Source organism: Triturus cristatus, chromosome 8 (genome assembly GCF_964204655.1).
Source record: "Triturus cristatus chromosome 8, aTriCri1.1, whole genome shotgun sequence".
Lineage (NCBI taxonomy): Eukaryota > Metazoa > Chordata > Amphibia > Caudata > Salamandridae > Triturus > Triturus cristatus.
Window position 1 is genome coordinate 934,662,541 of NC_140591.1, and position 24,125 is coordinate 934,686,665.

Genomic DNA, 24,125 nt, shown 5'->3' on the forward strand with positions numbered 1-24,125 from the left:
CAGTTCTAAGGTGTGAGTTGCACCGGCAATGCGAGTCTTTTGCGATGGGTTCAATCAAGGCTTCAGAGGTGATGCATCGATTTTGCTCAGGGATGCGCCACTCAGAGGAGGAGATGCGTCGGTTCTGCTATCAAGCACCTTAGGCTCACTTCTAAGGGTCTTGGACTGGGATGACACCATTTGGCAAGGTAGACTCACAGCTGGCAGAGTCCAGGTGCAGGGGCTGGAAGCCTGTTACGTCCCTGAGGATTCATGTCAGGAGGCCAGCCAACTAGCCCTTGGAGTCACTCTGAGTTTGAGAGCTGCAGGTCCCGTCCTTTTCACCCAGGCAAGAGGGCAGCAGATCAGCACAGCAAAGCAGGAGTCTGGCAGAGTGGGAGTCTTTCAGCAGCACAGCAGTCCTTCTTCCTGGCAGAGTATCCTCGGGTCCAGAAGTGTACTGAAGTGGTGGTGCCTGAGGTCCTTCTTTTATACACAGTTGTGCCTTCGAAGTGGGAAGATGCTTCTAGAGGCATATCCTTGAAGTGCACAGATGACCTGCCTTTCCTGCCCTGGCTCCAGACTAACTTCAGGGGGCATGCATCCCTTTGTGACACAGCCTATTCAGGTGTAAATGAAGCTGAGCCCAGCACCTCCCTCCCATCTTGCCAGTAATGGCCCACTCAGTCAAACCTAAGCTCCCATTGTATGTGGCTGTCTAGAAGGAATACACAAAGTCCAACTGCCAACTACACATAGTCATATGACCAGAGACAGACTGCAGGCACCAAATGGCTATGGTAAGAAAATGCCAACTTTCTAAAAGTGGCATTTTCAGAATTGTAATTTAAAATCTGACATCTGCATAAATTATGATTGCAAATTAGGATTCCAAAGATACTAAACTTGAATCAATCATATCTTTCCATTTGGACAGTGCTTTTAACAAATGTAATAAGGTAATCCCAATGTTATCCTGTTGAAGATATAGATCTTGCAGTAGAGAGAAACAAAGGTAAGTGTTATTCACTACCAGGACATGTAAAACGTAAAAGTACAAGTCCTGCTTTTTAACTACATTGCACCCTGCCCAATAGGCTGTCCAGAGCCTACCATAGGAGTGACTTGCATGTACTAAAAAAGAAAGGTTTGGGCTTGGTAAAAGGTCTATTCTGAGAGGTTGAAGTGGCAGATTAAACTGCTCACACAGGCTTTGCAATGGCAGGCCTGAGACCTGTTTAGAGGGCCACTTAAGCGGTTAACACAAGCAGTGCTGCATTTAATTTACAGGCCCTGGGCACAGGTAGTGCACTTTACTAGGGACTTATAAGTAAATTAAATGTGCCAATTGGGTATGAGCCAATGCTACCATGTTTGAGGTAAAGAGCACAAGCACTTTAGCACTTTTTAGCAGTCTCAAGGCCAGCAAAAATGAAGTCAGCAAAAACAAAAGTTTTGAAGACAAAACGTTAGTGGAAACCACTCCAAGGATGCCAGGCCTAACAATATTTTTGTCTTCAAAGCTAAGATGTGGAGAATAAATGTCTTTCACCATAGCCCCCCAAAATAATAGAAGAATGTGCAGATTCAGTTTCAAGAATATTTGAAGAACAATGAACATTTAATAACATCCCCACAGGTACTCTGAACTGTGGGGGAATTCTGAATTTACTGCCCTAATGAGGGATTCCTCGACAAGATTCAAGGAAGCAAATGAAAAATACAAAGACTCAGCAACTGGCATCATGCACCCACAACATAACTGTTGCAAGTGTCCTTCAGAGTCCAATCTTAGAACTCCTGTACAGAAAAAATATGAACTTAACACACTGTTCACATCCCTGGCGAAAAAGCTTTACATAGCATTAAAAGCCAATACTGCGAACATGGTGAAGAAGCATGCAGGCCTCTTGCCATGCATCTCAAGCAAAGAGAAGCTAAATATGCTATCCTAGCTCTTCTGAACTAGGGGTTGGGAGGGAGGGGGGGCACTGATCACTAATCTGCTTGAGATAAGGAGAGAATTCACAATATTCTGCGGTCCTTTATGCTCCAAAAACACCAACGCAAAGCCTCCTCAAGAGGCAAAATACTTGAACAATTTCTAGATCTCACAGGCCTGGAATAGGAACTGGATCAAGATATTATTGACATTGGGATAGCAGATGCCATAGGATCTCTACTACTTGAAGCAGCCATGGCGAAGACAGATTACCCACTGAATTCTAAAAGTGATAGCCAGATTACTCACTCCTGTTATGCTTCTCCTTAATGATTAGAGATACACAAGCAATTTATTTGAGGTAACGCCTTCAGAGAAGTATCAGGAATTAAATAAATTTGCCCTGAATTCAATTAGGCCTATGTATCACTGATTTTGAAACCGGGCATGGGCCCTCATGGCTTTTCTATCTCGCTGTTGAATTATGACGTCAAGATTTTGGCAAAGATCCCAGAGATGAGGCTGAAAAGAGCAATCCTGCTTCTAGGCCATAAAAACCAAGTTGGTGTTGTACCAGGAAGAATAACAATAAGTAATTTAAGAACACTCCTACATCTACTCTGGATGGCCATGGAAAAACTGATACTAAGCTCCTGGAGATCCAACTAACCTCATCATTCACAGAGCGATACACACCTGAACCCACATCTATAAACACTTGGATTAAATGGTTTCCTGCACCCCAAGGTCCATTATGGAACTATGCTGAAATATTCATTGAAAAGCGAGCTTTCCACTGGTTTCAAGGTCTTCCAAATATATAACAACAAATGGCCAGCTTTTAGCAGAGTGTTCATTTGAAACATTCCAACATCTGCATGTAGAATTTTATCATGAAAAAACAGTTTTAGGAATATCAGCAATTGAAACATGCCTTAAAAAAAAAATTAGCGCTATTGTTCTCACTGCCCTGGAATCTATAATAGAGAGATACCTGAGAGCTGTACTCCAAGCCAACAGTAATCTTTCTTAGAAATAAGTTGGGACATTATCTACAAAGGCATATATAGAGGAAGACTGGGCAGAACTCTTACAAACTCATTAGAGAAGTAAAGGAAGAGCAAATAATTAGCATTGGTTCCCCTTTAACCTGTGCAAAGAAAACCTGAGCCTCTCATCATGTTGCTGTCTTTGTCACCAACCTGGAGGAGACATAATACAAATGTTACGGTGCTGCCAAAGGTGCATAACTATTGGACATCAGTATAGAGAAGCTTAACAGAAAATTGGTAATCTAGTTATCACTCCCTCCATGAAACTAGCATTCATTTTCGACATGCAGGAAATCACAGGATTTAATACACAGAACAAGAGATGTATTGATGCCTCACTAGTGGCAGCAAAGATTTGTATACTCCGTAAGTGGAAGGCAAATCTGAACCTTATGCGCTCTGCATGGACAGAAGCAACTCGTGAGAGATTGATTTATAAAATGAACGGTCACCTTAAAAAATTTGAGGTTATCTCGTCCCTTTATTCAAAACTATAAACGGGCATAGTCCAGCAATAAACTGTTTGTTACCCCGAGAATAAACATATTCCATATCATCGACCCGACAAATTCTCCACGAGTAATGGCACTGCATCAGATACCCATAGAGGAGGCCACAGTGGCAGGCGCAAGGAACTTGTCTGAGGACACTCACTGGTTGTTCCAGCTAGAATTGTGCAGTAAAGAAACTTCAGTATTACCTATTAATTGTTTAGTTCGACAGATCTCTGTAGGATAATTGAAAAAAGAGAACATCCTGGAAACTTCCCCATAAAAGCGGATAATGATAGAAACAAGCGATGTGTAGCATTGCCAATGGTGTTTCCATAGGGTGATAGCCGTGCTTGGTTCCCTCCCATTATATCTCCACCCCATTTTCTTCGCGTTTTAAAGGGCACAAAACCCAATAACAAACTACTAGATGCGTCTATGAAACACTTCTTATAACGCTGCAAACATACATAGAATCCGTTGTTAAATGTATCCTTTCATTTTCTTAAATAGTATACAAAAGTAACTATTGTGATTTTCCACGATTGTTACCATGCTAGTGAAGGGAATACGTCTTCGAAATAGCATGGTCACATTTACCTAAATCAAACAGAAGGCTGACATTAGGTTGCACACCTTAAATGTTAGTTCATCAAGAACCTCCTTGGAGTTTCCACGTCCATGTCTCCCTGACATCATTTAATGCGAAGCCTGGATTGCCATTGGTGCTTTCTTTGGGTGCAAATAATCTCTTTTCACATGAGCGGTTTCAATCCCTCGTTGGTAGTCCCTTTCTAAACATATTGACTGGGCTGTTGAATTGAACTCTCTTCCCATTGGGCTTTAGATCAGCTGAAATTGGCCGATCCTGGAACAAGAAACATTGGCGCGCTCTCATTTTTCATTAGCAGAGACGGGTATTCAAATTCTTGTTTGGTTGCTGCTCTGCCATTTGCATTTGTACAGTCTCCACTCTTGAGACAAAGAACTGTTGATGGAATCTCCTCACCCAAGATATGCCTAATTGAAATGCGCTCCCCCACTAACCAGACACACGTGCGTCCCCGCACTTGGTAATATTTGGTTGTACAACGAGTAGAAACGGGAGTGACACAAAATACCGTTTCACGTTCACAACTGTGTAATTAGTGTTATTTTTAAATCCGCATGAGTAATCTCTAATTTGCAACGGTTAATAAACCGCAAGGCGCCGTTAACTGAACACACACCCTTGGTTTCTATTCTCTTCACACAGACCATCGTAATTGTAAGTTGATAGAGCCAGATATGCCTTTTGGAAAGAATCTCATTAATGTACATTGTTCAAAGTGTGGTGTCGTTGTTGGAGACAGGAGTCTTGCCGAGTACCGATTAGTTTATTTTTATATTATTCTGTGCTTGCATAACCCTTAGCTTGCTTGGTAGCCCATGGCCAAGTTTTAAAATAAAACTAAAAATAAAAGACTGGGCACCCAATACCACACAACAAGCGCATAATATATCAACTCTGTATTTGCCAGAATATTTCAGCTTTCATTATGGCATCCCTCAAGCTATATTCCTTTCAGTTGTGGGTCTGCCATTTCCTTGAATTACACATCCATAGGTCATACTGCAGAAATAGCTTTGGCGAAGCATGCAGAACTGTTTTTTTGATGTTTTTTTTAAATTGTTTTTTTGATTTGGGAGAAATTGTTGAGCTAGTCAGCCACCTCCAGAGGTGTCAAATTCTTGGATTCATGCCCACAGGAACGGCTGTATTTCCTCGGTTTTCCTTCTCGCATCCTTTTTTTTGCTACTCCTTTTTTACAGAGGTCCATAGCTTCCAATGGGAAACCTCTGTATTTTGACATATTATTCTTGACAGCTTGTGAACTAGAAATCTTAGCTTCAGTTCATATGTTAAGTGTTAGGTCTACGAGCTGATGCAGAGTTGGTGAAAGGTTAAACTCTATAATAGCTAGCTCGCCAAACTTTCTGAACACACTTCTTTTGTCTGCACCATACTCCAAGCACTTCAGAGATAGCATTTGCTGCATTAGTTGTTGCTTAATTCCTGATGTTTGCCAATTTCCTCGTAGACGACCAGGCTACCTCACTATTTAGAAATTAGCATTTGTGCTTTGATTATGAATCTTTAAAACCTCTTTAGGTATTCTAGGGCTAAAGCTTGCGCACCTGGAGCAGCAAGCAAAGAATCGGTACATTCAATGTTTTGGCCTGGTATTACTTGGAAGCTGTATAGGTGGAAGGGGAAATGGCCCTTTAAACAATGTGATTACTTAGCCTTCACCATCAATCTACTGATTGAACCCTCCCATTGTAGTCTCAGCAGTGTCACATTGAAAAATACTCTACCAACATTGAAATCCATTGTCATCATTGATGTGTCACTAATTTTAATCCAGCATTTTTTTCCCCATCAGGCCTGGTTCATCTCCCCAGCTTTCCCACGATGACACTCATTCTCGAATTGAACACTATGCTAGCAGGTAAGCCTACAAGGGAGACACTCAGGGAATCAGCCACAATAGATCCTTCCTAAAATACTCCGCTAGCTTTATGCATAAATTGGTCAAAAATGAGCTCGATAATGATTTTCTGTACAGAAAGGATATTTAGGCAGCAAATTTATTTTCTGTGTCTTTTTTGTGTTTTTTTCTCCTCACATACCCACTGGCTCAATTTATTATATCAGGGATAGTGTCTCCCCTTTCATTCCAGCAAAAACCTAGGCGTAATTAAAAGTAGCCAATGACGCCCTTTTGAAAGATGTGTAATGAAAGTATGCTTTTTAATAGCTTATATGAATTGTCAAGAAGCACTTTGTAGATTCAGTAAACTTATTTGTTTACATTTAATGACATAGCTCATATTGGACACCCTAAGAACTCAATTCTGTGAAAGCATGCGGGTCCTGCCTTCTAATTTGTTTACATTGATTTCTCTGTCAGAGTTAGTGGTGTTAACCTGAAGTGCAACAAGGAACGTTTGTTGACTTTAAAAAAAGAGAAGTGTTGAGAGGGATATTTAGTGCCTTGGAGGTTACTGGGCAATTTGTAGGCTTGTCTGAAGAAGCACTTGTTTCCCATCCCAATATATTTGGATACCCATATGGTAAGTTTCTGGAGATTGGGAGATCAGGGGGTTCTGGTGGGAGTGTAAAGAGGAGCGGGTGCTATTACAGACCTAGAATGGTCTGGTTTAGTCAGGCTATGAATGTGAGACAGCATTATTAAGATGTGTTTTGTTCTTGATGGGATACCATTGTATTGTTTATTGCAAAGAGCTCACATGGTCCCTTTCTTCAGGGCAGGTGGTTGTATTTGTTGCTGCATTTTATACTTTCTGGAATGAGTCCGGCTAGTATTCTGTGAGGCCGAATAGTCTTTTACATACCGGATTCTTTTTTCATTGGGCCAGGTACGAAACATTATTGGCGCCAGAGTGCATGGCAATGTATGGGAGGTATCTTCTGAGGTGCCTCAGTCGGAAGAATGCTTCCTTGGCCGCAGTTGGGTGCACTGTGTGTGTCTTTTGAGGGTCTCTAAAGATTTCTAGATTTTGAAGAAGGCTGGGAAGTGTGCAGGTGAGTGTCGCAAGTGTCAGTAATCTAACAGGAGAATTTAGGTAGTGGAGAATCTTTGTTTGTATCCATTTCTTGTCATCCACGGCTCAATGCTTTTTGACCCTTGATAATGTTGAGAAACTGTCAAACCACAAGCCTTTCTGTAAATCTGATTTCAAATAGCATAGGTTTTTAAAGAAGATCATATCCTTGAGAAGGCCCATGAAAAGAAATATTATTTTATGTTCACTGGGATGTGCAAGGGCATATTGTGGTACTCCACTTTGAGAGCCTTGGTCTTGTGTTTAAGGAGCGACTTACAAAGTCTAGTCCTGCTGATTGTATCTTTATAGCTTGGAAATTAACAAGATAAGATTTGAATATTTGTAAGCTATTAATGATGAAACGTAATGAAGAATTCAGTTGATTCAAAATATATTTTTAATAGCTTTTAGATGAAACAAACTACTTCTGTATCCAGGTACTCCACAGGTATGGGAGACTGGTTGACCATAGAATGGTCAGATTTGAATCTCACTTTAGTCATCAGGAGTTCAGTTAATCATTCTAGTGATGGTGCTGAGGCACATATGGTGTTCTGCAGTCGTTATTTGAGTATGCTGTAGTAAACAGTTGTGAAATCAGCAGAGGAACCTAGAAGCACAAGTATGGTGAGACTTTCATGGGGATGTTTTTCCTAACATATAGCTGAAGCCTCTTTTCTGTGTCTTGATCAGAAGGTAAATTGTCTGGAGTCTAGGGTGCCTTTTGATCGTGTGGCTCTAAATTGTCAGAAATATGCTGAAACAATTTTTTTTTTCTGAGCACTCCTCACATTGTGACCCACAAACCCTTAGATGCGCTTGGGACAATATTCATTATTCATGTTTGAGGTCTATGGTGTGATTTTTTAATTATACAAACACATTTTATGTATTTTGAAAATGTGTATATGGATCTCTAACTGAAATATATCTGCAGTTAATTAGGCACTCTGTACTAACCAGGGCCTCAGGTTTTCAGTACATTTCAGTTTCATGCCTTGTGGGAGATGTCAAGTACAATGACTGCACACGAAGTGAATTTAATTAAAATGTCAAAGAAAATACCAGACAGAGGGGGTCCCAGCTGTAGTGTGACCTTGAAGTGAGTACCAAAATAAGCCAATTTGTCTGTTTCTTCAAGCATCCTAACAGAGAAATAAAGGGGATCAGGATGTTTCAGATAAGCAGTATTCAGACATCCTGCCAAACTCCTTCCAGTACCTGCCAGCAGAAGATGGCACATTTTTAAGACCTACATTAATGCTGATGTGGTCGGCTTTAACGATGATCCAGCAGCATCTTCCACCAGCGTGGGTGAAGAAACCTCCATAAATATGTAAAGTCCACTGTCCGGAGTCACGTGTGCTAGCACAACCCCTTCTCATTTCTGACTTCCTTGAAGGCAGAGGCATGCATAGGTTAATGATCATCCCCGTGCTTCTGTGAATGGACACCAACTTTCACTCCTGTATAAATGGTACTTGTAATTTACACTTGAGCCTTACAGGTCTGCAGGTGGCGATAAGGATTGGACACAAATGCACCTTTTTCAAGGGGTTTCTGTGCATGTGGGCCCATCCAAGAAAGAAAGTGTCTTTTACTTTACCTGCAGTAACAGAATGTGAGACTGGTATTTCTCTATGGTTTTCACTTGGACAGGTTGTTGTGGGGGTTGTCATTGTGCTTATCACATTCTTCGGCAATTCCCACCGTGGTGCTTAATGTGTAGATTTAGTCCAGTGTAATAACCAAGCACAGACACTTTACAATGTGCATATCTTGTGCCATGGAGGAGCAGAGCCAGATCAGATTCAGCCATAGGCATGCCCTTCAGTGGCTACTCCTGTTTTTTGCCACGAGACAGGGCATTGGAGAACACTGCATAGTTGAGAAAAGAAAGGTGCCACTTGAACTGCTGAACCTCCTTTCACTCCTAGGTGCCTAGGATCGGTTGGAGGCAGGTAATCAGGAGAAGGGACTTCTTTAACTCTACAATAAAGATAGCAAAAACATAAAAACTAAGGTGTAGATGAGGCGTCCGCTTCCTATTTAGAAACCTTCATCAGTGGCACAATGATCTGTTACCAAGCATGCCCCTTAGCACAGTCCATAGTACCAAGCAATACATGCACCCGCCTAAATGTAAAATGTAGAAATAGATGGATTATTAAACTATGTCCTGTGTTAAGAAATTCTGATGAGGGACCTTTCCTGCTAATTGTCAATGAGCTGGCATCATACTGACGCACAATTTAAGCCAATAGGATTCTAGAAGTTATGTGGTTGGTGTACTGGAAAAGAAACAGAGAGCCTGTGGACTAATTGAACTCTAAGCTGTTTGTATGGAGTTTCTCAAAGCAGACAGGCTAAATCCATTTTACCATGTCATAGATGACCAACAACCACGCCTTACCCAACTCCCCATACATCCCTAATATTAACTCTGACACTTTGTGGATGACTGAATCATTTTTGTTGTTTCCACCTGCCCAGCAGAAAAATTCATGAATCTCTCTCGGATGTTATTTTACAAAATATACTACATTTAATTTAGATGGAGTTCTAGGGAGAAGTGAACATTTGATTTTACACTGTGATAGATTCACTTTCTATTTCCTGTTATGGTTCACTACTTGGCCGAGCTCCAAGCTTTTGAAAATTGAGACATGTCTATGTTCCATTAAAACAGAAGGTGGGGCTTCCAATTTGTCTAACCCAACACACTTTAATACAGTAAGTGAGTCTGTAAAGAATACCTGAATGAAGACTGGCAATTACTCTATCCACAAATCCTCGCAGAAAGCAAATTAAGAGGTAGACGTGAAGCAAAATTCTAGATCTACCTGTGGTGTACATTTTGGTTTCAAGGTATTAGAGACTGGACAGACTGACAGGTATTGCAATGGTATGCACAGGAGTAAGAACATGACTTGTATCTCTAGTCCAACCTATTGGAGGCTATCACAAAAGAAAATATTCAGTTTCTCGCAGTATTAATGGAGAATTTGTCAATCAATCAGTATTTATAGAGCGCAGCTACTCACCTATGTGGATATCCAGGCGCTGAGGTCTTGCTGGATTCAGTTGAACAGCCAGATCTTGAATCCCTTTTTGAACTCCGTGGGAGATGATGTTTGGAGGTGAAGGGGAAGTTCATTCCAGACTGTGCCGACAAGGTGTTGGAAGGAACGGCCGCCACTGTAGCTTCAGAAAATGCAGGGACTGTGTGCGAGGGCATGGGAGGCAGAGCACAGGTGTCTTGACAGTCAGTGGAACTTCAGGTGGTAGTTGATGTGGGTCCTTGGTCGTGGAGGGCTTTGTAGGCGTGAATCAACATCTTTTCTGAATGGGGAGCCAGTGGCGGGTCCTGACGTAGTGGGGGGGTAATGTGGCTTTGCTTAGGGAGGTCAAGGATGAGTCTTGCCGCTGCATTCTGTAATGTCTGGAGTCTCCTCAGAATTTGGGTGGGGATTTCAGCATAGAGTGCGTTCCACAGTCTAGGCGGCTGGTGACAAGGGCTTGAGCGACGTATTTTCTGGTGCTGACTGAAATCCATCTGAAGATCTTTTGGAGCATCTGGAGGGTGTAGGAGTAGGCGTATGAAACTGCGTTGATCTGGAATTTGATGGTGTGTTTCCTGTGTAGGATGATGTTGAGATTGCGGGCATGGTCTGTCGGTAAGGGTGCTGAATCAAGTCCGGCGGGCCCCCAGGTGTCGACTCACGGGGAGGTGGTGTTCCCAAAAGTCAGCACTTCCAACTTGTCCGTGTTGGTCTTCAACCAGTCAGCATCATGGTTCATAGCATTGTGGAAGTTGGTTCTAGTGGTGGAGGTGTTTTCCGCGAGCAAGAGGATGAGCTGGGTGTCGTCTGCGTAGGGTATGATGTCGAGGCCATAGGTTCTGACCGTGTCAGACAGGGGTGTTATGTAGATGTTGAAGAGGGTCGGTCGGTTGGGCTGAGGGATGAATCTTGAGGGGCACAGCAGATGATGCACTTGGGCTCAGAGGTGAAGGGTGGTTGCCAGATTTCCTGGGTGCATCCTGTGAGGAAGGATGCAATCAATTTGAGAGTGTTTCTCCGGATCCTGGTATGGAAGAGTCTCTTGATGAGGGTGTGTTGGGATACAGTATTGAACACCGCCGAGAGGTTGAGTAGGATCAAGGGCATTGTATCCCCCAGGTCGAGGAGGGTAATGATGTCATCGGTGTCAGCGATCAAGGTGGTATCGGTGCTGTGGTTGATGTTGAAGCTGGACTGCGATGCATGGCCTTTTCTAGGACTTGGGTGGGAAAGGGAGCAGTGCATTGGGGCTGTTAGTCTTGAGTTTGCTGGGGTTGGCGGAGGGTTTCTCGAGTAGTGAGACCTCCTTTAAAAAATATGAAGATTTATGCCTTCCAACTTTTAATCTTTTTTTAGTGACACTGCCTTAAGTAATCTGATCTGTCTTAAACACTGGCCTGCTGCAAATTTGAAGCACATAAACATTATCCTGAAAAAACTGAACATAGCGTTGCATGGCTGATGGCATCAGTTCTTTGCTTCATGCCTTACAAGTAATGCATGAATATGTCTTCTCTGCATGGCAGTGTGCTTTGCTTTTCAAGATGGAATAAGAGGTAAGTTTTCAACATTCTCATGCAACTGAAAAGCTCGTGCTCATCCAGGTGCACAGCAAACATAATATATTATGAGTGTGTGTACTGAAAACCTGGCCCAAGGAAAACCGACAAGATGATGTAGAAGGGTACTGCAGCACCAGAGAGCTTACATGTGTAAAGTAAGAGTGACCTTGAATCACACATTTTTGGGGGGATTTGAAGAATGAGAAAATTAGGGGATCAGGATATCACAAGATCTAATACAAGGCAGAAAGCCTAGAAAACTCTGAGGTACTAGCAAATGAATAAGTACAAAATGGCCAAGCACAACTCACATATGTTCGGATTCCTCATTCACTATATCGGCTAACACAGGAATAGGGTATGATACATGAACAATGTTGTCTGCAAGCAAACATCCAGTACTAACAGATATTGGATAAACCCAGCAACAGTATGCAAGGTGATGCAGGTCCTACAGGTGGCTGTTGCTCATGATATCGTAGGACAGATGGAAGATGCCAGTGAGAGAAAAATGGCAGGAACAATTGTCTAAGGGCCTTAGTTATTCCTTGGGAAGTGGCCATAAGACCCGAATTTATGTGAGTGCAAATCAAGGATTTATAGCCTGTGTATTAATCCTGAGAAAGTCTGCATTGGAAGGGCAGCTGCAAACCTGACAGATATTGACGGTGCAAGTAAAAAAGACGACTTTCTACATTCAATTTGGCCACGTGCACACCTCCGGATTTATTGGAGTGAGGTATTGAATGGGATTTCTAGAATAATTGGCTTGAGGGTTTACCCAAACCCAAAATACGTTCTCATTGTTGCCTGGGAGGCTCGAACTAGCATAGATATGCAAATATATTGGTGAACCTTGCATTGATGGGTGCCCAAAAAAGTAAAACAATACTCTGAATTGTGCCTCCCTCCACACCTCATCTAATAGGAGGAAATGACAAATGAGCAATCTAAAGATGCAATGAATTTGAAAAAAGATAAACAAAAACTGAACAGGGGCTGTCCTTGTAAATTGTAAAAGGATTGGGGTAGGTGTAATTGAAATGCTCACGAGGGTTACTCAGTAACCTGGAGAAGGAGGAAAGGTGAAAGATCTTGGAATGCTCCAAGAGGGAACATCTTGCCAATACGACAACTCTTCATGGAGCCCTATGCACATAAGAGGTCCGGTGGTTAATCGTGATAATGCAACTAATATATATCAAGATACCTACAATATTTGTAACTGAAAAAGAACATTAAGATTGAGAGACACACCTACAATGTAACACGTTTGAAGACGTGTATACGTTGAGACAAATTAATAGACATCATGATGTTAAAAAAGAATGTATTACGAGATTGGATATGCAAGCTCAAGGTTAAAAAAAAAAAGAAAGAAAAAAAGCACATGTAAAAAGACCATACGTGATGCAGCATTTAGGCGGGAAGCTGGTGTATTAATTTGTGTTGCTTCCCCTCTCTGTGAAGCATCCATTTTGAAAATGTGTTTTAGTGACCGCACAAGTACATAATAGTCTTGTACTACACAATTGATAGGCTCTATGTGCAAATGATCATGTTTTATTAGCAGAAAACTGATAAAGCTTTGGTGGAAGTGAAACTGCCCATAATTGCTCTCTCTTTCGACAGGAGATAATGTGATTTCTGGGAATTCAGGCGTTTTATTAAAGTTCAGACAAGAAAAGCAGGATCTGTTTGGGACCTATTAAAGCACTGAGCTGTTTAAGGTGGCCTGGTACAATTAAAAGATAAGGTGTCCCATGGCATATAGGCGCGGCTCTTGTCCTGTCGTTTAGAATACTTGAAAACTTGAGGCAAATGTATATTTATTTTCCGTTCTAACCTGAACGAGTGCACTTATCTCTAGGTTAAATCTAAGGTCATTTTGAGTGATTTGCAGCCTGTGAGCGACCCAGGACGTCTCATATCCCGTCGTAGTTTCTAGTATTTTAAACCTGCTCAGCATTACACGCTATGCAATTTTAAGATGAAATGTGTTCAAGCCTTTTGATTTGGAATGCTATTTTTACTTGTTCCTCCAGGCTAGCAGAAATGGAGAACAACAATGGGACGTACCTGAACGACAGTATATCTCCTAATGAGAGCATGTATGTATTATTTACATTTTTACCTTTGTTGTAACGTACCAATTAATAGCCCTGAACCCCAAAACAGGAGGAAAATTATTTTTGTTTCCAAAAAAGTGACATCTGGTTTATCATTGTATGTAGCAAAACATATACATGTGCAAAATCATCCATCCGGGTCCCTAAGGTTTACACATTGTGTTCAGACCTACGGATGTCAACACTTGATTTAAAAACCCTCACTGCAATGTTTTGTTTCTGCTGGACTGGTTGTGTATATCTAGGACTAGTGCTGCCATGTACCCTATCACAGTCACAGTTCCAAAAATCTGCGTCTGTCTCAGAGAAGAAAAATAGCAGCTCTTTCTAGTGGTAAGTCGTATGCCTGCAGACACTCAGTCTTTCTTGGAAGGGGCATAGGGGAAGTAGCTCAAAAGTTGATCAAACATTATTCATAGTTCCATGTCCTGAGCAGCAAGTATTCACTAGGCGTGGGCGAAAATTTCGTTCCGTTCGCGGAAATTGCGATAATTTGACATTTTCGCGTTCCGCGGAGAGCGTGAAAATGTCAAACATTCCGCAGCTTGGCGATAATTTGTTTCTTGCTCGCGCTGTAAAATAATACATTCTCGTGCGCGCGCGATCGCCTTACCTGAATCCCTGCGTTCGCCGACAAGTTTTCTTGATCCGGTCGCGTTCTCCATGAGATGTTGTATTGTTTTTAGCCATTTGCGCTGTCTCGCGACAGTTCGCGCCCGCAGTGACGTCATGCGTCGCGCGATCACGTCTTTCTTCTCGTGATCATGCACCGCGAGACAACTGAAAACAAGATGGTCGCGCCCGCGAGCAACCAGATGGGTAAGTTGGCGAGCCGCAACCATGCAGAAAATCTCGCGAACATGCGGGAAAAAAACTTCTGCATCTTCGCGATATTTCCGCGTGTTTGCGATAATTTTTAACATTTTCGCGATAATTTGCGAAAGTGGATTTCGCAAATTCCGCCCACCCCTAGTATTCACACTATAAGGCGTTTGTCTACATTGTCTCGTCATCACATGAAGCCCCCAAAGAGGAGCTGCTTTTTACCCCTTACATTCAGTTATTGAGAATACTTAGCAGTATTCACAGCAAACTGAAATATCCCTTGGTACTTGGCTGCATGTAGTGCCCATGAAAGGATCCAAACACTTCGAGTACTCTACAGCAACTCCAGCTTCTTCATTCTGGCCTCACTATTTTTTAGTACATGTTGCATTTCTTATGTGGTAAAGTGTCTAGAATGTGTTGCTGCAAGTGTACATGGTGTCTACAAAAGACACTGCTGCTTGGCACGCTTGCATGATCGGCTGCTGAGTCATCTCCTAGGGTGAGCTGTCTTATTGTCTATTGAGAATTATACCCCAATGTGCCCTTTGCCCCCTTATAATCTTATAATCTGAAGCTCGGTGATTCATAACGTATGTGACCTGTGCTTTTATTTCTGTTTGTGATTGCGATTTTTATTAATGTTATTTTTGTTTTATTTGCTAAATTTACAAATAAAACAATTTAAAAAAAAAAAGACACTGCTGCTTGATTCTGAGCTGTCTGAGTGCACGTTGACACATGCCCCAGGAACCAAGCAGTCCAGGATATGATAAAGGTAGGGTGTGCAATGTAAGGCTGGTTGTATGCATGCGTTGTATGTGTGAATTGTGTGTGCAGATGGATGTGTCATATGCTTATCTCAATGGCTTCTCCATTCGGAGGCATTTGTCTTATATTAGACACGCGAACAGATGTTGGGATAATGCAAAGTAGTTGAATGTTATTGCTTGTTCAGTATGCTTCATATAGATATTTATGCTCAGTTGTGATGGCAGTATGAGGAGATTAAATGCTCCAGTCTCCTCCGAGTGTGAGGTGACGTCAGACAGCTAACTCCCTTATCCAATCCAGACGCTGTTCTCATGTTGCATCAGTGAAGCATCTGGATTGGCTGGAGCAGGCTGCCTCAGCACTCCGAAGAGCACTGGAGGCCTGTGCCTGTCCCCCAACCCAGTTGTCTAAGACAGCTGGGTTGAAGAGTTTGAATTGCGCATGTCGGTTTGGCTGTAGTAGGGTAGCTGACCAAACCTGCATGCGCAATTCACACTGAATGGGCCACTCCTCATTGCTGCCAATCACTTGGCAGCAATGACGCACTCGCCCACCCGCACACTCAGTTCAGCAGAGAGTTAAAAATAAAATGGTAATAAAATCATTTATTACCATTTTATTTTCCACTCTTTCGGCAAGATTGTGGAATGGGGGGGGGGGCGGTCCTCCGCTCCTGTGGAAGAGCCACCCCTTTTGGGATTGTAATGTCCTCTGCATTGAATACGGGCATGTTCCTCTGCTGGAGTGCTATGGGTATATCTGGCACTGTAACTTTGACCCTGGTGTCATGCTCAACTAAATGTGTGCATGCAAGTGTAGGTTTGTGTACAACTATGCAAGCTCCTGGATCTGTCCTGTGACCTAGAGGGTCCCCTCAAATGTGCTCTGATTGTGGACACAGCACTACTGCCCCTGTCCTGGGTATAGCGCATAAAGCTGTGGTGGCCGTACACTGTGTTTTTGCAGATTGATAATGTGACCAGACGTTTTTACCTGTGTCACTTAGAGTGTGGCCTACAGGCCACTCTAGTGTAAAGTTCTGCTGTTATGTGTATGCCCAGAACCTTTTACTGGCATAACATGTGTATGTTGGGTGCATATTTAGTATGTGTGTAGCTCATGTGCAGGACTAGGGATCTGGGTGAGTGAGCCAGAGAACTGAGGCCAGTTGGAATCTATTCTGGATATATCTGGTGTGGCAAGCACAAGATGAAGGATGAGGACAGCTCCCCCAGACAGTGGAAATATACTGCCAGCATTCCTGTGGCTGGGGGATGGAGATCCAGACACTAAAGTGAGCATGGAGTCAGGGCTCCCTTTACGACTCATTTTTTTCTAGCTAGGGGCTGGTTCGTCCTGAGCACTGCCATGAAATTGACAGTAGAGTTTAGGGGTGGGACTGCAGTTTCTGTTTTGCAGGGTGAGTACGTTTACCGTTTGTCTATCCCTGAATACTGTTTCAGAGCAGCTGATGACAGCCAAGGTCAGACAGGTCCCACTTCATTGTTGCTGAGTTGTGAGTGCTCCAAGTTGTAGACAGCCACAGTATTACCTGCTGAGAGTAGCACCACTCTTCACACAGGCTGTGTCTGGAGAGTGATGAGGACTCTCGAAAAGTGAACCACTCCATACTGCTTCTGAAGTTTGAGACCATGGATCCAGATCCTCTGTGGGATCCAAACCATCCCCTTTTGCTTTGGTTCTAAGTTATTCAGAACCAGGGTTGTGGAGTAATCAACAGGGTACTCAAGGGTTCACTGGCTAGTATGCTAAGTTGGATTGTGTAGTTTTTAGTAATACTGAATGAGAAAAAGTACTTTCTATTCTTACAAAACTAACACTGGGCTGGACATTCAAGTTTTGCAGCGTGAATCTTTCTGGATTCACTATGTTGTGCATTATTCCGCGGTCTGGTGGTTGGGTCCGGATTCGTAGTCTTTCTTGTCTTTTTTTTTTTTTGTAGCCCAGGTGGGCGTCGACATCCCACCATTTGGTGCACTTCTCGTGACGTCGTCCTGCTTCCTGCGGAAGTCCCACCTCGGGGCACCATCTTCAGATTATTTTTTCCGCCGTTGGGTCTGGATCGTCACCGTGAAGCTCCAGAGTTTTTTGGAGAAGAAAGAAGAAAAAGCACGAGTTTCATCGAAGAGAAGTTGAGGAAGACTAAAGAAAGGAAGAGCAACAAGCCGGGATGACTAAGAAGGAGGAGAACCTCGAGATCTTCGACGTCCAATGGAGAATGCACACTCAGGGACACTGAGCGCAGGAATGGACAAAACACGTTTTGAATTCTGCCGTAACTGCCTATACATTCCGAAGGACCAACATCCGGTCTGCAACCTTTGCTTGCCAGTTGACCATGAGAGCAAGGACTGCAACGCCTGTTCGGCCTTCACACCGATGACGCTCCGGGTGAGAGAGAGACAGAGGAGAGCCAACTACAACATGGAGGGCAAGGGAAAGGCCCCGACACTGTACAAACTGGGCCTCTCCACCGACGACGAAGACAACGTCGCCGAAGGACCTGATGACTTCACGGTCGCAGAGACCGATAAGAAAACGTCTGACAAGGTAGGAGAGACGTCTAGCGCTAAACCCTCGACAGGGCCCTGAAAAACAGAGTCAAAGTCCTCGAAAGGAACACCGGCGCCGAAAATTTCGATGACCGCGAGTGGATCCAAGGACGAAAGGACTCCCAGGTGCCGAAGACCGCCAAAAGGCAAAGGTCGTCGAAGCAAGGCCAAGAAAGTGGGCGTTCGACTTCGAAAGATAAGGTCGCGTCGACGCAAGCTCCGTCGAAAAGACCGGCGCTCGACGCCGAACACGCCTCCGAAATGGAAAAGAAAAAGGAGGCTCGAAGCAGAGATGGAGAGCATTCTTCAAAGGAAAAGGGAGTTCAATGAGAAGATGAGAAAATTCACTATCCCAACGAAGCCACCGTCGATCATCGTCAAAGTCGAGGAACAGGAGGAGTTCGACGCAGAAGAACTGTCGAAGACTCCCGGAGAGGAAGAAGAGGACCTTTACTATGAGGGAGAAGAATATGAGGAACAACAATCGAACTACGGCTCGGCGCCGTCGACGACGCAGGACCTGGAGTGGCAGGACCTCGACGCCGAAAATCCAGAAGAGCCTGTGGAGACTTACCCTTCGATGCCTTTGCCGCCAGATGACATAGGGGCTTACAATATGGTAGTCAAAAGCGCGGCTGCAGCTTTTGGTGTTAAGCTGGAGGAAGAAAAGCCGAAAGCAGACTTTTTACTGGAGACTCTGCTCCCCATCCAAACTAGGAGCCAGTTCCTCCCCATGCTCAAGAGTGTCATGAACCAGGGGAACGAGGCGTTCAAGGACCCAGCAACATGCAGGTCCATCACACCTAGGACGGAGAAAAAATATAAACATTCCTCCCAGGACCCTCCATACATCAAAGGATCCGTCACAGCAGATTCAATCATTGCATCTACTGCCAGGAAGAGGGTAAATGTCCCAGCAACCTCTGGACCACCTCCAGACAAAGAAAGCAGGAGGATGGCAATTGGAATAACAGAAAGAAGGCAAGCCTGGCTCAGGATTTCGGGCTTCAAGCAAGAAGTTCAGAACAACATCCTGAACACCCCTTTCAACGGAGAAACGCTGTTCGGGGCACTGGTGGATGAAAAACTCACCCAGCTCAAAAAGGAGAATGAAACAGCAAGGTCCATGGGGGCCCTGAAATTCAGAGGAATGAGAAGAGGTACCCCGACACGAGACCTTACGGAAGAGGAGGAAACCAGCCAGGAATGTCACACCAAACATTCCAACAGGGCCATCAAGGCGCCAATCACGGGCAGCAGGCCCAGCAGAAACAAAACTGGCAGTACCAGCCTCTGAGCCAGTCCTTTCGGAGTAGGGGGAACGGACGAGGCCAGAGACGCAGAGGGGGAGACCAACCCACCTCAAAGTGACTTCACACGGGAAAGAGTGCTCACCCACAAGATCCCTCCGAGGGTGGAGCACAAAAGATCAAAGACGAGAGGGTTACACAGACCAAACGCCAACGAACATGCAACACCAGTAGGCGGCAGACTGAGACGTTTCCTTCAAGAATGGAAAAAGATAACAACAGACAAATGGATACTCAACATCATACAGTTCGGATACTGTATAGAGTTGGAAAGGAAACCACCAAACAGAAAAGCAAAGAGGAGGGAGCACTCAGGACAGGAGCTAGTGCAACTCGTAGAAGAAGCACAAGAGCTACTCCTAAAGGAGGCCATAGAGCCAGTACCGCTCAAAGAAAGGAACAAGGGAGTGTACTCAAACTACTTCCTGGTACCAAAGGTGGACGGAACACTAAGACCCATCCTGGATCTACGGTTCCTAAACAAGTACGTAAGGACGCAAAAATTCAAAATGACGTCCCTGCAACAAGAGGAACTCCCGCAAATGAGAGACGGAGACTTCATGTCCACTGTAGATCTCAAAGATGCCTACCTGCACATCCCAATGAACAGGCAGCACAAAAGTCTGTTAATGTTCGCCATCGGCAAGGAACACTATCAATTCACAACCTTGGCATTCGGGCTAAAGTCCGCACCAAGGGTTTTCACAAAATGCCTGGCGGCAGTGGCAGCGCACCTGCGGAGGAAAGGGATTCATGTATACCCTTATCTCGACGACTGGCTAATAAAGGCAAGTTCACGCGAAAGATGCGAGGAACACGCACAGCAGGTCACGAACACACTAACGAAGCTGGGATTCTCAATACACTGGGGGAAATCCTCTATGGAACCAGAACAGGTGAAGATCTTCCTGGGGGCACAGATCAACACCTTACAGGGAACAGTGATGCCCAGCGACAAGAGAACACTGACCCTGCTGAAGGAGACTCTCCTCTACCAGAAGGGGCAAGCTCTGACAGTGAGAACAGCGAGCAAGATCATGGGGGTGATGGCGTCATGTATTCACCTAGTTCCCAATGTACGCCTACACATGAGGCCTTTGCAGGAGTGGCTGCAACAGCAATTGTCACAAGCAAGCGGAAGTTGGGAGGATCTAGTGGTTGTAACGCACGCTGTGCAAGAAGAGATAGCATGGTGGAACAGGGAGAACATAACGATAGGGAAGCCCTTGACACCACCAAGCCCAACAGTGACCATCACCACAGACGCATCCCAGATAGGATGGGGAGCACATATGGACAAGCTCAAGGTGAGGGGTCTGTGGACTCTAGCAGATGCGGTCAGACACATCAACTACCTGGAATTGAAGACCGTATTCCTAGCCCTGATAGTCTTGCTGAAAAACTGTACAGCCAGAAGGTGGTGATACAAACAAACAATACAACAACGATGTTCTACATCAACAAGCAGGGAGGAACACAGTCATTTCCCCTATCCAACCTGGCGCAGGAGATTTGGCGATGGGCCATCCCACTCAAAATAGACCTGCTGGCCATTCACCTACCAGGGAAGGACAATGTGGAAGCAGACTGGCTCAGCAGGCAGACTTCAGCGTCCCACGAGTGGGAGCTCAATGGACAGGAAACGCAAAGGCTATTCAGAAGGTGGGGTACACCGACAATAGACCTGTTTGCAACACACCAGAATGCAAAATGCCAAAGCTTCGCATCCAGACAACCAGAAAAACAATCCAAGGGGAATGCCCTATGGATAAGCTGGTCAAAAAGATTTGCCTACGCTTTTCCACCAATACCACTGATACACGGGGTACTCAACAAGTGCAGGACCAGCAACATGACGCTGATCCTAGTGGCACCACAGTGGGCAAGACAGACCTGGTACTCCCAAATAGTGGAGATGGCACAGGGACCACCACACAAGTTCACCAGAAGGAATGACTTACTCTCCATGCAGAACGGAGAGGATCTACACCCAGAGCCAGAGAGCCTCGGCCTAGCGGCATGGCTCCTGAAGACATAGAGTTTGCACACCTTAAGCTACCTCCAAGCACTATGCGAGTGCTCCGGTTTGGCAAGGAGACCTACGACACGGAAATGCTATGGGGAAAAATGGAAGAGGTACACACATTGGTGCGGGAAAAATAAACTGCAAAATAAGTTGACGAAGGAATCAACGGTGCTGGGATACCTCATGCACCTACTAAAGGCGAAAATATGTTCATCCTCACTAAGGGTACACCTCGCAGCGATTGTTGCCTACACACGAGGTGAGATGGGTGAAAGTTTCTTTGCATCAAGAGTTGTAAAGAGGTTCCTAGAGGGGGCAAAAAGGATAGTGCCACGAAAAAGGATGCCGCCGCCGGCGTGGAACCTCAACCTAGTCCTAACTGAACTTATGATGGCGCCCTTTGAGCCCATTCACAAGGCCTCCCTTCAGATGCTAACAATGAAGACAGCCTTTCTGGTGGCAATAACCTCACTGCGCAGAGTAAGTGAGCTGCAGGCGCTAACGCTGCAAGAGCCTTACATCCAAATACACAAGGACAGAGTCTTAATGAGAACGGACCTACACTTCATGCCGAAGGTGGTGTCTGCATTCCATATGAACCAGACGATACAAATACCAAGCTTCTTTCAGAACCCCACCACAGGCGTAGAAAGGGCACTGCACACGCTAGACGCCAGAAGGGCGGTGATGCACTACATCGAGAAAACCAAGGAGCACAGAAAAACAAAGCAATTTTTTGTGTCCTTCGCGACCAGCTTCCTGGGTAGACCAGTAACAAAAGGCACCATCGCGCGATGGATCGCACTGACGATACAGTTCTGCCACAAACAGGCAGGGCAAGGACTATCGGAAAGGGCACGGGCCCACTCCACAAGAAAGAAAGGAGCAACAATTGCCTTTCTGGCAAACACACCCATTCAAGACATATGCCTGGCGGCAACATGGGCTTCAGTGCACACGTTCACTAAGCACTACTGCGTGAACAAGGAAGCACAAGTAGGACAAAAGGTGCTTCAACATGTATTCAACGACCAACGCTCATCTTCCACCCATCCGCCACAAAAGTGACAAACCGCTACAAAATCGATGCACAGCATAGTGAATCCAGAAAGATTCACGCTGCAAAACGAATAGTTTCTTAACAGTCAGTGTAGTTTTGCAGCTTGAAGATCTTTCTGGATTCACTAGCGAACCCTCCCACCTCCGCCAGAAAGATGAAGATGGAGAAGAGGGGGGAAGGACAGAGAATGAAGAACAAAAGAAGACTTAAAAATAAATGTGAGAAAGGATATAATGGAGAAGAAATACTGTAAACTGCTTAGGGTTCAAAAAACAAACAAAAAAAAGAATCCGAAGATGGCGCCCCGAGGTGGGACTTCCGCAGGAAGCAGGACGACGTCACGAGAAGTGCACCAAATGGTGGGACGTCGACGCCCACCTGGGCTACAAAAAAAAAGACAAAAGAAAGACTACGAATCCGGACCCAACCACCAGACCGCGGAATAATGCACAGCATAGTGAATCCAGAAAGATCTTCAAGCTGCAAAACTACACCGACAGGTAAGAAACTTTGTTATTCTCTATTGGTTGATTGTTGAGGTCTGAAATTATGCCCCCACACTGCCGCAATGAGGCCAGTGTGGAAAGGGTTGTACTTTGCTCAGTAGCTCTTGTCCTCTTTGAGTCCAACATACCCAACCCATGATCTGACATTCCTGCTTTTTCCATAAATGGTGCTTATGTATGTGGAAAATGTGTTTTTAAATTTAAAGACTTATCCTATGATGTTTTGTGGAAGCATCGGACAGTGAGGGGGCTTCAGGATGAAGATCAGTGAACTTGTTCAATGGGGTATCTGGCAAACCACCTTGTCGGAAATCTGGTCCTGATCAATGTATAACTGTGAGACAGATATTGACTGCAAAGCATTACAAGTAGAGATCTGTGGTGCTGTAATCTCTTGATCCAAGGCAAAGTGGGAGACTGATGTTTGGAGTTATTGGCATTTTCTAGGAAGGGAATGTCAAAAGATGTTGAGTCTGTTGCCACAAGTTATGCTAAATACCTGTGTGAGGTCTTTGGAGCACGAATAGGAACATAAATGTTTTCCTTATTTTTGAGACGGAAGAAAGGTACCTTCACAGTGGAGGAGACTTAAAATATAAGCGATAGTTCAAAATCCAGGTGTATGACCGTTTTTTTTAGGAGACTGGGCTCTTGTTATGACACACCAGCATCAGGATGCCTCTGTGAAGTACTGCTGTGCTCAGTGTATATTTGAACATCTTGTTCATGTGGGGCTATGCCGATATTGGGGAAAAGCATGTGTTCACTCACATTCCAGAAGGGAGGTCCTTTCTCCGAATTAATCATTATTTAGCAAACCACCTATAGAAATGTCACTCCGTCCTCATTCATTATAGCATTGACATGACATATGGCTACTTCGTGATTCATAGAAAGGAGAAACGCTCTTACATAGCCTGTCAACATCATTTTAACACTCCACTAAAGCAAATCTAGCTCCCTACTCGCGTTCTTCTAATGGTTTTTCTTCTTCATAAATTTCTGAATAACTTGCACTAGTTATTATCATGCTCTCACTTAAACATTCATAGGCATAAGGTGATTTCATCTACATTATACCCGTACATTCTTGGGTCTGTATTCAGGCCTCTCAGAATCTAAAAAGGCACGCAACAGATAGACCTCTGAAGATGTAAACCTGTAAGCCACCACAAAACTTTTCATTCCTTCCATCAAGTATTTGCTGTTTGCTGCAGCTAAC

General features: G+C 44.2%; 1 protein-coding gene across 17 annotated transcripts in view; it reads left to right on the forward strand.

The window, feature by feature from the left end:
• DMD (dystrophin) overlaps positions 1-24,125 on the forward strand; it is a 7,596,173-nt gene that overhangs the window by 7,402,602 nt on the left and 169,446 nt on the right. For 12 of the 17 annotated variants that reach the window (XM_085622447.1, XM_085622449.1, XM_085622458.1 and 9 more), the window contains 2 exons: positions 5,891-5,956; positions 13,746-13,811. In XM_085622447.1, coding sequence (XP_085478573.1) covers positions 5,891-5,956; positions 13,746-13,811 — 132 coding nt within the window. The remainder of the gene's footprint in view (positions 1-5,890; positions 5,957-13,745; positions 13,812-24,125) is intronic. The other 5 variants (XM_085622454.1, XM_085622463.1, XM_085622456.1 and 2 more) reach the window with 1 other exon arrangement.